The following is a 14,110-nucleotide window of genomic DNA, read 5'->3' as shown; positions in this document are numbered from 1 at the left end:
TAGAGCCAGAGATCAGGACACGGGTGTGGGCAGGCCTTCCTCCACTGCCCCCTGGGGCCCTGCAGGGCCTGCAAGGAGGCCAGTGGCGGGTCAGGGGCGATGGGGGTGGGGGCAAGCTCTCACCGAAGGATCTCATCTTCCAGCTCCTTGAGCTTCCTCTTGCCAGCAGCAATATTGATGACGAGTGAGTCCTTCTGCTCCTCCAGCTCCGGCCGCTCCTTCCGGACCACAATGCCCAGCAGTTGAGCCTCCAGGCCCTGGAAGTACCAGGATGTATGCTGAGAGCTGAGACTCTCACTCTGGTGACCTCACCCTTGTCGCCCCACACATCTCCCAAGCACTCATCCCCTGTGGCCTGATGCCATGGGCCTCCTTCTCCATCCCTCTACAGTGCCTCCTGCTTCACCAGTTGAGTCCTGCCACTGCCCCCCCACTTACCTGCTCTTTAACAGCAAAGTTGACAATGGTGGTCTTGGCAGAGGTCTCCGGGCTGTAGTGGGGGTTGGAGAGCTTGGTGGTGATGTAGAACCGGAAATTTGTATTGTACTCCACCTCCTTGTCGCCAATACGCATCAGCAGCCGCCCACCTGTAGCCACGGGGGTCAAGGGGGTCAAGGGTGAGGACCCACTGTGACAGTCATGGGCTAGCCCATCTCCCCACTCCAGTGACAACCCCCTCACCCCCCCACCCCTGCCCTCAGCAGCCTCAGCCCAGGGCTAACCGATTCGGGCAACAGATTTGTTGAGCACAGGGTTGAGTGTGGGATCCAGATACTCCTGCACATTCTGGAGCAGCACAGGGTATCCAAACTGGATGGCCTTTTCTAGAACCTGAAGGTAGTCCCTCATTTGTAGGTCAATGATCTGGAGACCCTAGAGAGCAGAGGGGACAGTGGGAGAGCCACTGAGGGACCAAGGGGGAACAGTCTCAGGGGCAGAGCCTCGGGAAGAGAGAGGGTTGGGGAGCAGCCCCCACCCCCAGCTTTGCACCTGGTTCCCTTCCATGTTCTTGATCCACTTCAGGGCCTGGGCCTGGGGGTCAATCATCAGTGCCCACCTGCAGGAGGACGGCCCTTCAGAGGACAGGGTCTGCCCTCATCCCCCTCCCATCACCTCTCCTCACCCCCCCTCCCCTCACCACCCAACCCCTGCCCCCAGGAGCATCCTAACCTGTTGCCACGGGTGACGATGATGCCATTCTCGGTGGAAAAGGCATCCGAGGGTAGCCCTTGGATGTTCCAGTCTCGAACTTTGGTAGGATTGGACAGGAAGTTATCAAAGGTGAAGCGAGGGGAGCAAGGGACCTGAAGTTCTGAGATCTGGATGAGGAAGTGCCCCACATGTCAGCCTGGAGACCTGAGCCTGGCACCCTGGCCCCTGCCGGGGATCCCGAGCCCTGCCCGAGCCCTGCCTCACCTTCCTCATCCAGATCTGGTTAACGATCTCGTCCCGGTAGTTGGTCAGGAAGGGGCCCATGTAGGACAGGAAGGCAGCAGCCAAGAGACAGTCACCCACCAGGTAGCCCAGATCCTTCTCCAGGCCCTGGGGGGCAGCAAGGGGGGTGTAAGCCCTGCAGGCTTCCTCCTTAAGACACTGTCTAGATCAAAGAGGTGCCTCCCCTGTCCTGAACCTTTGGCCCTGAGGGCTCTAAACTGATTCTAATAACTTTTGAGTCTTTCCCCCCCACACACCTTGTCTTTAACAGCAGTTCTGTTTACACTGTGGTGATAAGGCCTAACCCTTTCCCAAAGCCAGGAACTCAGTAAAGGCGGAGACAAGATGCCCCAGGACTGTTCCTACCAGGTGGGCCGGCCACAGAGAGGGCCCTGTTGTGTGACCCCTAAAGTGCACAAAGGTCTTTCCTTCTACTCTTCTCCTGAAATAGGGGGAGAACTCCCACCCCGCATTCAGACGTCCCTGCACCCATCCCCAGATGTCCCCCTGTCCCTTGACTGTCCCTCAGCCAGAAAGGGGTGGAACCCTGGGAACTGGTGGGCGCGGGGAGGGGGTGTGGAGGGCGGGCGATTGGTGGCGCTGAAGTCACCTGCACGGTCTCCTCCCAGCGCGCCTTCTCGCCAGCCAGCCCCGACACCAGCAGCCCGGCGCGCTCCAGCTTCACCTCCATCTCCTCGGACCTCTTGCGAAGCTCCTCTTTCTGCGCCAGCTTCTCATCATACTGTTTCTTCAGCATCTCCAGTTTCTCGGCCACCTGGGAGGGACCAGAGCACAGGGTCGAACACAGCGCTGGCCGCCCAACGGCTCTGGGTTCGAATCGCCTGTCTGGCATTTTGTGGCTGTGTGGCCTCGGGGTGAACTGATTTCTTTGTGCCCCGGGTTCCAGGCATGCAGAATACAGATACGAACACCTGCCCTCTAAGGCTGTTGTATACAGAAAACGAGATAAAGCATGCGTGATGAAAAGAATTTTCTTTCCCTTCCCTCTGCCACGGTTTCCTTAGGCCAGGAAACCACTTGTGGTGAAACCCAAGACTGGGCTGCAGGCGGACCTCTTGTGGCAGAATAAGCCACGCGAGATATGATGGCAGGAGAGGGTCAGATGGCACAAAACACCTGCCTGTCTATGCAGGTGTTTTGTGGCAGGACCTGGAGAAAGAAAAATCTAGAAATGGTCCCAGGAACTGTTGGGAGAGAGGGTGAGGGGCTCTGTTCCAGAGAAAGGCCCAGGTCTAAGGACCCACATAGGGATGGGGACCTGGGAGGAGCTTTCCCTACTAGAGAAGCCTCCCTAAGGGCACCTGGGGGGCTCAGTGGGTGAGCACCTGCCTTCGGCTCAGGTTGTGACCTCAGGGTCCTGGGATCTAATCCCACATCGGGTTCCCCACAAGGAGTCTGCTTCTCCTGTGTCTCTGCCTGTCTCTGTGTGTCTTTCATGAATAAGTAAAAATCTTTAAAAAGAAAAAAAAGAAGAAGAGCTCCCGTGGACTCATTGCCACCTGTAGGCTCTGCTGAGCTTGGCACCTGTCGCTCAGATCTGAAGTACAAGCCTGATGAGCTTCTTCCAGGATGCAGACGTGTGCCCGACTAGCTAACACAGTACTCGCTGTGTCACCCCCCCCCCCCACTTTCACGAAGCGCACAGGTCTGGCGTGGCTGTAAGCACCTGGCACACAGTGCACACAGGACAGACATTGGTTCCCTTCCTGCTGCTCCCCCCCCCGGGACAGGCAGCCTACAACAGTGCGGAGCTTGCCCTCTTGCCCTGCTTCACAGACAGGCCTCGTCGGGTGGTTGGAAGGAGAGTGCAGTCCTGGCACAGAGCACTTAAGCAGTACCTGGGCCAGAGGGAAATGGGACACCCGACTCCCCAGGATGTCGTCCTTCAAGCCGAGTGGAGGTTCCAAACGTCACCTTCGGATGACCGCTTCTCTAGGTGGGGCCTCAGCGGCCATCCATAAGACAGCAGTAACATCTACAGAACCACGGGGTGAGACCTGGGGATCTGGAGGTTTCGAAAGGGGCACCCTGGCCCCTGCCCCGCACGGTAGGCATCATCCCCAGGTGAAGCCACACATCCTGTGGTCCGTGCTGTGTGCCACCTGTCATCGGTTCACATGAACCCTGCACTGGGTCCACACTCATCAGCAACGCTGATTATAATTGGGCTTCCCGTGGAGATGTCTGTGGAGAGGCAGGCAGCCCACAACCGTTCTGTGTTTCACTATTCATTTCGCATGTGCTGTCGTCTTCACGGTTTTTATTTTTTATATGAGAAATCTGTGCAGAAGGTTAAAGACCTAAATGATATGATGGAAGGGTCATAATGACAAGCAGGAGTCCTCTGGCTGCCTCCTGGTCCTGCCTTTCCGTGGCAAATTCTTTTTTAAGTATTTCTCTTATGTCTTCTGGCAGCTGCCTCTGTATCTTTGAATATTATACTTAGGCTAGTTTTTTTTTTTTCTTTTCTTCTTTTAAGTAGCCTCCACCTCCATCACAGAGCCCAATGCAAGGCTCGAACTCACAACCCTGAGATCAAGACCTGAGCTGAGATCAAGAGTCGGTCTTTTAACTGAGGGAGCCACCCAGGTGCCCCCTTAGGCTACAAATATATATGTATGTATTTTATTATGTATTACATAAAATATATGTATTTTATTAAATATTAATATACATTACATATGTATATACACACAAATCTGCAGTTTTAAAATTGTTGTAGTTTTAATCTTTTTAATTCAAAAATTATGGGATTCCTGGGTGGCCTAGCGGTTTAGCGCCACCTTCAGCCCAGGTCCTGATCCCGGAGTGCCGGGATCGGGTCCCACATCAGGCTCCCTGCATGGAGCCTGCTTCTCCCTCTGCCTGTGTCTCTGCCTCTCTCTTTCTCTCTCTCTCTCATGAATAGATAAATAAAAATAAAAACCTTTAAAAAAACAAACAAAAAATTATGAAAAATCTCGAACCTAAGGAAAAGAATCCTATGGTAAACACCTCTAGGCCCGTCACATTTTTTTTTTAATTTTATTTATTTATTCATGAGAGACACAGAGAGACGCAGAGAGAGGCAGAGGGAGAAGCAGGCTCACTGCAGGGAGCCTGATGTGGGACTTGATCCTGGGACTCCAGGACCATGCCCTGGGCCGAAGACAGGCACTAAATCGCTGAGCCACCCAGGGATCCCCGCCTGTCACATTTAACAGTTGTTCACATGTTGCTATTTTTAATCTCATTGCCTTGGGTTTGGCCAAAGTATCTCAAAGGAAGTTACAAACTCATGAAATTCCCAGCCTCAAGACTTCATGATGCTTCCCGAGAACAAAACCATGACATTTGCCACATGACCATGACCATAACCCCATTATCACACCTAACCACAACTTTGTCTTTCTTTTTCTTTTTCTTTTTTAATAATTTCCCTCTTTTATATGTCTTTTCATAAAGAGTGAATCCACTTCAAAAGGAAGGAAGCGTACACACGGTGAGGCATCCAGCTTCCTCCCAGTCCTGGGCTGCCCCCCACCCCCACCCCCCTTGCTGGCTGCTGGCTCCAGAAGCTTTCCAGACAGAGCCCACCAAGAATAAATACAAGCTCCGTGAAGGCAGAGCCTTGCTCGCCTGCTCAGTCCTCACACATAGAAGAGTGCCTGGCGCTCAGGAAGCGCTTCATGCCTGCGTGGATTTTTTTCCATGAAGTTAAATGCTGGCACATTACTGGTGCTTTACTATTTTTTTCCCTGTCTCCAAGTCGGCGCTCGTCAAGCTGCCTCATTCTCTTTAGCAGCTGCAAAAAGAATCTTGTGAATGACTGAACCATAATTTATATAACAAGTCTCTTTCTGATAGACATGTGTGTCTTTCCCACATTTTCTATTATTAACAATCCTGGGACGGATGTCCTTGTACGTGCGCAAGCACATCTTGACACGGCTGTTTCTTTTTCGTTTACGTGGTGAATAAGTCGCTCAAAAATTCAGAAGGCATGAGCGCCTGGACAGCGTCCCAACCCTGCCCTCCATCGGCCCTCCTCCCTCCTCCAGGTAGCCAGTGTGACCAGCTTCTTGAATATTCCTCCAGAGGCATCTTGTGGACACACAAGTACATTCCACACGGCTGTTTCCTGATTTCTCCATTCAAAACTATTTTTATTACATCGATGCTATGATGGAGGCAGGTGTCACCCCTGACCCTCCACACCGCCACCTGTTTCTCCCTGATCCTACTAGGTTTTTGTTTTGTTTTTTTAAGATTTCACTCTTTATGTATTTATTTGACAGAGAGGAGGAGGGTCAGAGGGAGAGGGAGAAGCAGACTTCTCACTGAGCAGGGAGCCCGATGCAGGGATCGATCCCAGGACCCTGAGATCATGACCTGAGCTGAAGGCAGATGCTCAACCGACTGAGCCACCCAGGCGCCCCCACTCTTTATTTTGTTTTTTTAAAGATTTTATTTATTGGGCAGCCCCGGTGGCGCAGCGGTTTGGCGCCGCCTGCAGCCTGGGGTGTGATCCTGGAGACCCGGGATGGAGTCCCCGCATCGGGCTCCCTGCATGGAGCCTGCTTCTCCCTCTGCCTCTCTCTCTCTCTCTCTCTCTCTGTCTCTATGAATAAATAAATAAAATCTTTTAAAAAAAAAGATTTTATTTATTTATTCATGAGAGAGACAGAGACACAGGCAGAAGGAGAAGCAGGCTCCCTGCAGAGAGCCCGATGCGGGGACTCCATCCCAGGACTCCAGGATCACACCCTGGGCTGAAGGCAGGCGCTAAACTGCTGAGCCACCCAGGGATCCCCCCCACTCTTTATTTTGTAAAGTACTCTACACCCAATGTGGGGCTCTAACCTACAACCTTGAGATCAAGAGTTGCACACCCCTCTCCTACCAGTTTTAATGCTTCTACTGTTGTTACCTTTGTAACGCTGAAGAACATCTTCAAACCCTGTTTTACCTTATCTACTACAGAAGCATTGCCCAATCTCCCCTGTTCCCCCACCTTTATGGTCATCTTTTTATTTTTACATGGTCGAGATTGATAACAATGTTCCCACTCAGAAGTCACCGTCTTCTCTAGGTCAACCGTAGTGGCCCAATGCCACGAAGAGCCCCAAACGTGCCTGTGACCAGGGTTGCTGTCGCATGCACCTGGTGGCTGGCTGAGCCACCTGCAGGTCACTGCACATGCCGTGCCGATTGTGAAGTATTTTCCTATTGAATTTCCTTGTGGGAATTCTTATCGGAAGGATCAGGTCTCGGGTCTCGTAGCTCTCTTGCAGGGTTGAGTTTGTTGTGGCTTTTCATATTCCTTGACCCTGTCTTCCCACCCTTCTACTGACTGTCAGATGTTGATTGTTTTTAATTTTCCCGGAATTCTTTCTTTTTCTCTGTTGGTGATTTTTCTCTTACCGTCCTCTTTTTTTCTTTTAAGATTTCATTTATTCATGAAAGACACAGAGAGAGAGGCAGAGACAGGCAGAGGGAGAAGCAGGCTCCCTGCAGGGAGCCCGATGCAGGACTTGATCCCAGGACCCCGGGGTCACAACCTGAGCTGAAGGCAGACACTCAACTGCTGAGACACCCAGGTGCCCCTCTTACCATCCTCATTCTGCTTTCTGGGTGTCATTTCTTCCTTAATTACCCTCTGATGATACCAATTTTTACCTTCAGTTTGCTTAAGTGCTTCTCCATAACCCGAATGATCTCTGGGTTTATTTTTTCTTCTGGGGCCATGCTTTGCTACAATTCCTAATCGTGGCCATGCCCTTGTATGCTGGAAGACTTCTTCAGGGCTTCACACACTCCTTCTCCAGGGGACGTGTGTGGCTAATCTGAGTGGTGAAATCAGGGAGAATAAGCTAGAATGCTCAGCCGAGCTCAGCCCCCTTCCACTCTGGCCCCCAGCATTGCCCAAGACCAGGAATGTGTGTCTGATGCCCAGGTCACGTCTAGCGAGGCCACTCACAAACCGTGTCAGCCACGTCCTCCCACATGGTCTCTACAGGGGATCTTCTGGCCAAACCCCTTTTGATTTATTTTCCAGTGTGTTTAGAACCCCAGGGGTAGAAGGCAGCTTCTCAGCTTGCTCAGATTCCTCGAGAGTATGTGTGCAGACTCGGAAACCCACTGAGAGGTTTTGGGCGGATGCAGGGGCGGCATGTCACGCGCACACTTTGGGATGTGGATGCAGACGATTTGTACGGGCTCATATTAGGCCGGGTGGGTTTTTGCACCGGTACAGTCTTCTTTTAAAGATTTTTTTTTTTAATTTATGAGAAACACAGAGAGATAGAGAGGCTGAGTCACAGGCAGGCTCCATGCAAGGAGCCCAACACAGGACTCGATCTCGGGTCTTCAGGATCATGCCCCGGGGCTGAAGATGGCGCTAAACTGCTGAGCCACCAGGGCTGCCCCGGTTGGCTTCTAACAGCTGTCGCAGGATGGTAGGGGGGTAGGAGGAAAGCCGTCGCCTCGATATTCTGACCTTGGCAGATGACGGTGGCTTTGTCCATGGGTGGGTGGTGGCTGTTTCTGGAGAGGCACGACTGTCCCACTGTGAGCAGTGAGAACCCGTCAAAGGAAAGATGTGGGCTGCAGGGGTGGGTGGCCTCCCGATGAAGGCTGCCATGGCTACGGCACAGAAGCCACCTGCCCCGAGTGGCTCGCAGTGGGGGCGGGGTATGGAGGCTTGAGGACAGCGAGGACAACATAGGACGTGCGCGGTTTTCCAACAGTAAGACGATGTGATCTGTGTGCGCTACGGGTTCTAGCTTTCAGTGGTGATTGCCAGGCCTGCGTGGCGCTAGGCCAGCTGTGTCGCTCTTCAATTTCTTTGCGTTCAGGGCTAAGGAGGCAATCGTGGCAGATGGATCTGAGTCCATGTGGTCTGTCCACAGGCTTGTGGGCCACCAGGATTCCGTTTGGGCTGAGATTCCAGGAGATGCAGGTAGGGTAGGCGGCAGGTGGGTGTTACCTATGCCTGGAACACTTGGGGCACTCAGATGAGGAGGAAGGCTGTGCCCTGAGATGCAGATGGCAGAGGACCGGTGCCCTGCAAGGCATGGTGAACATCTTCATGCCACTCGATTCTATGCTTTCTGATGGGCGATGGTGGATCTGCAGGGGTAAATCTTGTATTTTAACCGTGATAACTGCCATCTCCAAAAAGTACATACACACGTATGGATTTCCAGCCTGCCCTCGATGTAGCAAATGCCTTTTGGTTGGATGACATCTCATATTAATGTCTTGTGGGAGGCTCCCCCAGTTTAAGTTCACAGGTCACGGTATCCTGATAACTGACACACTGGTGGAGCTAAAAGCAAGATTTTCTCCATGAATTCTCCCTCCGGCAAACACCGCTGAATTTTTACTGTGGTCTCTGGGGCAACAAGAACGGCTGGTTCCCAGGAACATAATTTTATCTGGAAGTCATGTATGCCTTATTAACTCCTCCAATTTTTTTTTTTTTCAAATGCTGCTCACAAGAGACTTGATTTGGAACTGCTGCAGCCTCTGCAGCCCTGCAGGCATGTCGCCCGGTTCCAGCGCGTGACAGCCCTGGCTGAGGCTGAAAGAAACGGGCTCTCCTCCCCATGCTAGGAACCCCTCGGCTGAGACTGAGCAGAAGAAACTGGATGGTTTGGGGACTTTAACTTGACAGTGTTAGATTCTAGATTTTTAACTCTCAAAAGCAAGATAATTTGATTTCAGATTTTAATTGGTTTGGACTCTAGTTCACATGAGGATGGAATCTTTGAAATGTAGTGTCGTTCTCCCCGCCCCCCAGGGTTATATTCAAATGTGTGGACTTTCTATGGATTATTCATACTATTACAGCATTTACCGCTGCCACACAGTCTCCCTGCACAGCCTGTGACACGCTGGGTTGGGTGGGGTGACCAGACATAACTGGGATGGGCAAGGGGAGAGAAGGCCAGCATTCAGCCCTGGGTATACAGTAGCTGTCTTGAGGTCGATGAGGAATCTGCTCAGATCCATTTCAGAGCCTTTTGGGGCAATACTAAGCCAGTGGTTTGTAACCCCGGCTGGGGGAAAAGAGGTTTTCAGGGTTCCCAAGCAAGGGAGTCAAGGTTAAGACTATGTACTCAAGATCTGAATCGATAAGCCATATAGCTGAGGTCGGGCCCTCCTACCGTGGCTAGCTCTGACAGGCTTTCAAAATGCTGATTTCTGGGCTCTTGCCAAGTTGTGCCCTAGCCTGTCTGGGGTGGGGCCTCAGCACCATGTCCGCATGGGTGAGGGCAGGCAGGCCGGACATGTGGCTCTTGCACTTCAGAGCCTGTCCAGGAACGGAAGGGAAATCTGGGGTCCTTGTCTGCTTCCTCTTATCAGTTAAGGGCTCTCAAGGGACCTGACACTGGGTGCCCTACGAATGCTTGAATGCTCGTCCAGCGCCTGATGTTGGCTGGTGACCCTGCAGGCCCCACTTTTCACATGTCAAGAGAACACTTCCTAATTATTCATCCCAGGATATGAATCATCCAGGGGTGAGAAACCTTTCCAAATAAATCTCCATCTCTGTGATTATTCACTCTCATTAGAGAGAGGAAAGGAGTGGCTGCTCTGAGAGGGGCTGGGAGGTGACACTGCCATGGGGAAAGGCGGGGAAGAGGGTGGGGAGGAGCAAGTGCAGGCAGGAGCAGCTCGCCCAGCCTGGGCGGCTCTGCCCCAACGGAATCAGAATGGAAAGAGGCCCCACGGGCAGCTGCCCCTCTGACATCAACTTCTGTCCGAAGCGGGGAGAGTGGGGCCTGGGGCCAGGAAGCCTGGGCTCTAGCCCTGCTCCAAACCGGAAAGTCACTTTGTTTCACTAAACCTTGGGGAGGTCCTCATCCCATTCCAGGGGGTTAGGCCTGCGTGATCTTCATTGGTGGTTTCTGGTGAAACATTCTGAAATGGTAGGACCAGCTTTGGATCCATAAAAACCTGGAACCGTGCTGTGGTTAAAGCTAGCGTCAACAAAGTTTGAGGACCCACAAAGATCCAAAGCTTGGAAACGATGAATATCTCCATCAGAAAGGGCAACAGAGGAGCAAATGCACCCTCCTGCAGGGTAAGAGGGAAGTGCAAGCACATGTGCCCACACAAAAGGAGCTTCCGTGCACAAGACGGGAAGGCCTAGAAGCTGCGTGTATAATGTGGAAAAAACGACAAAAATGTGCTTATGTAAGCATGGAACAGCGCCGGACGGATAAACATGGAGTTGTAAGGAGGCTGCTTTCCAGGAAGGGGAGCAGAAGGCATGAGGGAGGCCCCTCGCTCGATTCTCTCTATACATTTGGAAGTTCACAGCACCTGGATATTAAATCCTATTGAATCAGGGTAGGAGGCGTACAGAGAGAGGGGAAGAACTCTGAGCTCTTGAAACTATCATTCTGCGTTCTGCCTCGTGGGAGGCGCTCGGCCCCGTGTCTCCTAGGAAGGCACCTGGGAGTTTGGCCTGCGCCACAGGGCTGCTCCCTCTCCCTGCAGCCAGCCAGGCACACCCCCACTGCTCTGGGCCTCCACTACCATGCTTCACTCCTGCCTGGTCCCCCATGTCAGCTACTCTATCTCCAGGTCCACCTCCCCAGGCCACAAGAGCTTACCAGGCCAGGGGTCAGTGTCTGGAGGGGCTCCCCTGGGGCAGGGCCTTTGCAACCCACTGCCAGGGACTCTGCTCTCTGAGCCAGGGCAGCCCGTCCCAGAGGGCACAGGGTGGGGCGTGCACGGGACAGTGAGGCAGAGGTGGCCGTGAAGCTCCCCAGAAATCGGGGAGGGCCGCTGCGGAAGGGACGGGCTGAGGCTCACCTCCCGCAGCTTCTCCTGGGCCTCGGCCAGCGCCGCCTGCTTCTCCTGCAGCTGTGCCAAGGCGGCATTCATCCGGATCCGCTTGGGCTCCACCACGCGGTATAGGCGCCCATACAGCTGCGGGTGGACAGCCGGGCTGTGGTGGCTGCCTCCCCACTACCCCGCCCTAGGCCTCCCGCAGCATCTCCCCCCACCCTCCACTGCCCCAGGGCTGCCCGCTCACCTCCATGGCCCGCACCCACATGCACAGGGACTTGGCGGCCAGCGACACCCGGCCGATGATGTCAGGCTGGAAGTCGGGCTGGGCACAGTAGGCCCCAATCTTCTTCAGAACCTTATCTGAGATGTTGTCTTTATCAAAGTGGATCAGGGATTTGATGAAGTTCTGCTCCCCTGGGGGGTGGAAAAGGGGGGCCTCAGCCTGAGCGCCTAGCAATTCCCAGGCGTAGCTGCCAAGGCCGGAACGTCTGACCTCATCCCGACATCCCCCCGAACCCCCAAACTTGCTCCATCCCTGGACCCTCCAAGCTGCCAGGACCTTCACCAATCTCCCTAGCTCCATCTGCCACCACTTTCCTTGGACACTCTCAGCTAAACCCCCCACCCGTCCCAACATGCACACATGCACACGCACATGTGCACACCTGCACCATCATTTCTACATGCACACACTGACATTTTAGGGCAGGGCTCACCACCAATGGCTTGCAGGCTTCATTCTACCAACACTCTGGTTTCACATTTTCTGATTCTCGTCCCTTGGGGGCCCCCAAAGGCATTGCTGTCTTTGGATTCTGACATGTGTTCCTAAATCTTTATAAAAATTTCTTTTTTTTTTTTTTTCATAAAGATGAGTTGTTTTCTGTTACTTATGACCAAAGAATCTTAACTGCTAGAAGTCTCCTCCTTCGTACTAGGCTCTATCTGCTCTTGCGGGTCAGAGGGACGCCTCACTGGTCTCTGACGTACAGCAGATGATTTAGAAAGCGCGGTGAACTGGCGTGGGTCCTGCCGTGGCTTCTAGCTTACCTAGCTGCCTCTTGGCCTCTGCCCAAGTGGGCTCGTTGCCACGGAGAATCATGACTGCCTGCATCACGATTTCCACTTGGGCGGGGGGCCGTCCATAAGACTTGATCTCCCCTATATCCTTCTTGTTCAGGGACTCCAGGGCCTGGGCAGAGGGACTCACTTAGGGAGTAGGGCCAGAGGCGACTCAGGTAGCAGGACAGGTCCCAGCTGAGGCCTGCCCACCTCTTCCCACTTCCCCTGGGACTTGAAGGACGAAGAAGACTGGTCCCATTCCCTCCCCTGGCCTTCCTGCTCTGATACCCGCATGGCTTCCTCCAGGGCTGGCAAAGCCTCTTCTAGATCCTTCTGGGCATTGTCAGCCAGGGTCTGGCACTTGACTTCCTCGATCGCAATCTTCTCACTATTGGCTGTGACCGCCTAGGGACAAAGAGGACAGGGTTTCGTCTTCACTTCGGGCAAAGGTGGGAGCCAGTGTTCGTGGCAGTGATGAAAATGAGGAAAGGCATGAGGACAGTCACTGGGCAACTGGGAAGCCCCTGCCGTGGGTGCTGGTAGTGGTAGGGTGGGGAGTGCGGCGGGGGGCAGGGCACGGGGCTCCCCACCTTCTGCTGCTCATCCGCTTCTCGCTTCTGCTGCACGATGATGACCAGGTACTCCTCACACTGCTTCTGGAACTCAGCCACCTTTTTCTTGGCATCCTCCAGCTCCAGGGACATCACTTCGACCTTCTCTCTGGTTTCATCGATCTTAAACAGTCCCGTCCGCAGCTTGTTCGCCTGGTCCAGCAGCTCCTGCCGCTTCTCCCCCAGCAACCTGGGGTGCGGAGGAGAAGGTGCTGGGGATCCTGGGCCCCCAGAATGAGGAGCGCCCCGGATGGGTCCCCATCTCCCTTTCTTTTGCCACCACTGCCACCACCACCATCAGGTCTTTATCATTTCCTGCCTGAATCACTGCTAACAGCTTCCCAGCTGGTCTCCCTGCTTCCAGACTCTCATCCCTCTGGTTTATTCTATGTGCCGCCTCTGTCAAAGCAGTCTGTTAGATGCTGTTGTCCTCACACCCGCTCCCTCTGTGAGGTGCTCCCCCACTGCTCCCCACTTGCAGTAAGCAGGGGCTGCAGCAAAGCAGCAAACACAAGCCTGTCCCCAGGGGATGGCCACCCCTCATCTCCACCCCGTTTTTCCCACATGGAAAGGAACGCGGGCTTGGTGTTGACCCAATTTCTGATTTTTAAAGAAAAGCTGGAAATCTGGATTTTTCTAAGCCTCCCATGTTGTTAAATGCTAGCAACTTATTTAAAAAGTTTTCAACACTGTACAGGCCAAAAAAAAAAAATCTATGCAGGATTATTTTCTGGATGAAGTGAGAAAATGTGTGCGAAGGGCTCAGCACAGTGACTGGCAACTGGCCACCTTGGTGCCCAGGGAAGGCAAAGGGCTTTATTTTGCAAACTGTGGGACTGCCAGTACCTGGAATAGTGCACAGCACGTAACAGCTGCTCAGAAGTATGTTAAGCGGATAAGCAGATGATCATCATTATTACAAAAGGCTCTTTCTTCACTTTGATGGAAATACTGAACCCAATAAACTAGGTGGGTTTCTTTTTACATCTGTCTTACATCTTTCAAAGCAAATTATTGCTGTGTCATGCACATGAAAAGACACTTGATTCAGCTTAAAAAATGAATATATGATTCTCAAGAGCAGTGCCAAGCTTAGAAGACATGAAAGGCGGAGGGGAGAGGACTGGTCTCTGTCTTATTGGGCGGATATGGCACTGGCCGTTGTGTGGTGCTTGGAGAAAGAAACGTCATGGCAG

General features: G+C 53.1%; 1 protein-coding gene and 1 long non-coding RNA gene across 4 annotated transcripts in view; one reads left to right on the top strand and one right to left on the bottom strand.

Moving 5' to 3' along the window:
* DNAH2 (dynein axonemal heavy chain 2) overlaps positions 1–14,110 on the bottom strand; it is an 87,619-nt gene that overhangs the window by 12,833 nt on the left and 60,676 nt on the right. For all 3 annotated transcript variants that reach the window (XR_003128317.3, XM_025428482.3, XM_049110163.1), the window contains 12 exons: positions 12,894–13,104; positions 12,592–12,708; positions 12,292–12,433; positions 11,486–11,655; positions 11,263–11,379; positions 2,045–2,209; positions 1,417–1,542; positions 1,171–1,319; positions 991–1,057; positions 723–873; positions 439–587; positions 124–257 (listed from right to left, as the gene is read on the bottom strand). Coding sequence is in view for 2 of the 3 variants with exons in the window: in XM_025428482.3 (XP_025284267.3) it covers positions 124–257; positions 439–587; positions 723–873; positions 991–1,057; positions 1,171–1,319; positions 1,417–1,542; positions 2,045–2,209; positions 11,263–11,379; positions 11,486–11,655; positions 12,292–12,433; positions 12,592–12,708; positions 12,894–13,104 (1,698 nt within the window). In the remaining variant the exon portion in view is untranslated. The remainder of the gene's footprint in view (positions 1–123; positions 258–438; positions 588–722; positions 874–990; positions 1,058–1,170; positions 1,320–1,416; positions 1,543–2,044; positions 2,210–11,262; positions 11,380–11,485; positions 11,656–12,291; positions 12,434–12,591; positions 12,709–12,893; positions 13,105–14,110) is intronic.
* On the top strand, positions 7,998–9,161 carry LOC125755112 (uncharacterized). The gene is made up of 2 exons (XR_007410739.1): positions 7,998–8,395; positions 8,938–9,161. It is a non-coding gene; the product is annotated as an uncharacterized LOC125755112 (long non-coding RNA).

This window comes from Canis lupus, chromosome 5 (assembly GCF_003254725.2).
Source record: "Canis lupus dingo isolate Sandy chromosome 5, ASM325472v2, whole genome shotgun sequence".
Taxonomy (NCBI): domain Eukaryota; kingdom Metazoa; phylum Chordata; class Mammalia; order Carnivora; family Canidae; genus Canis; species Canis lupus.
Note: the sequence above shows the minus strand (reverse complement) of the source record. Positions and strands in the feature narration are given on the sequence as shown.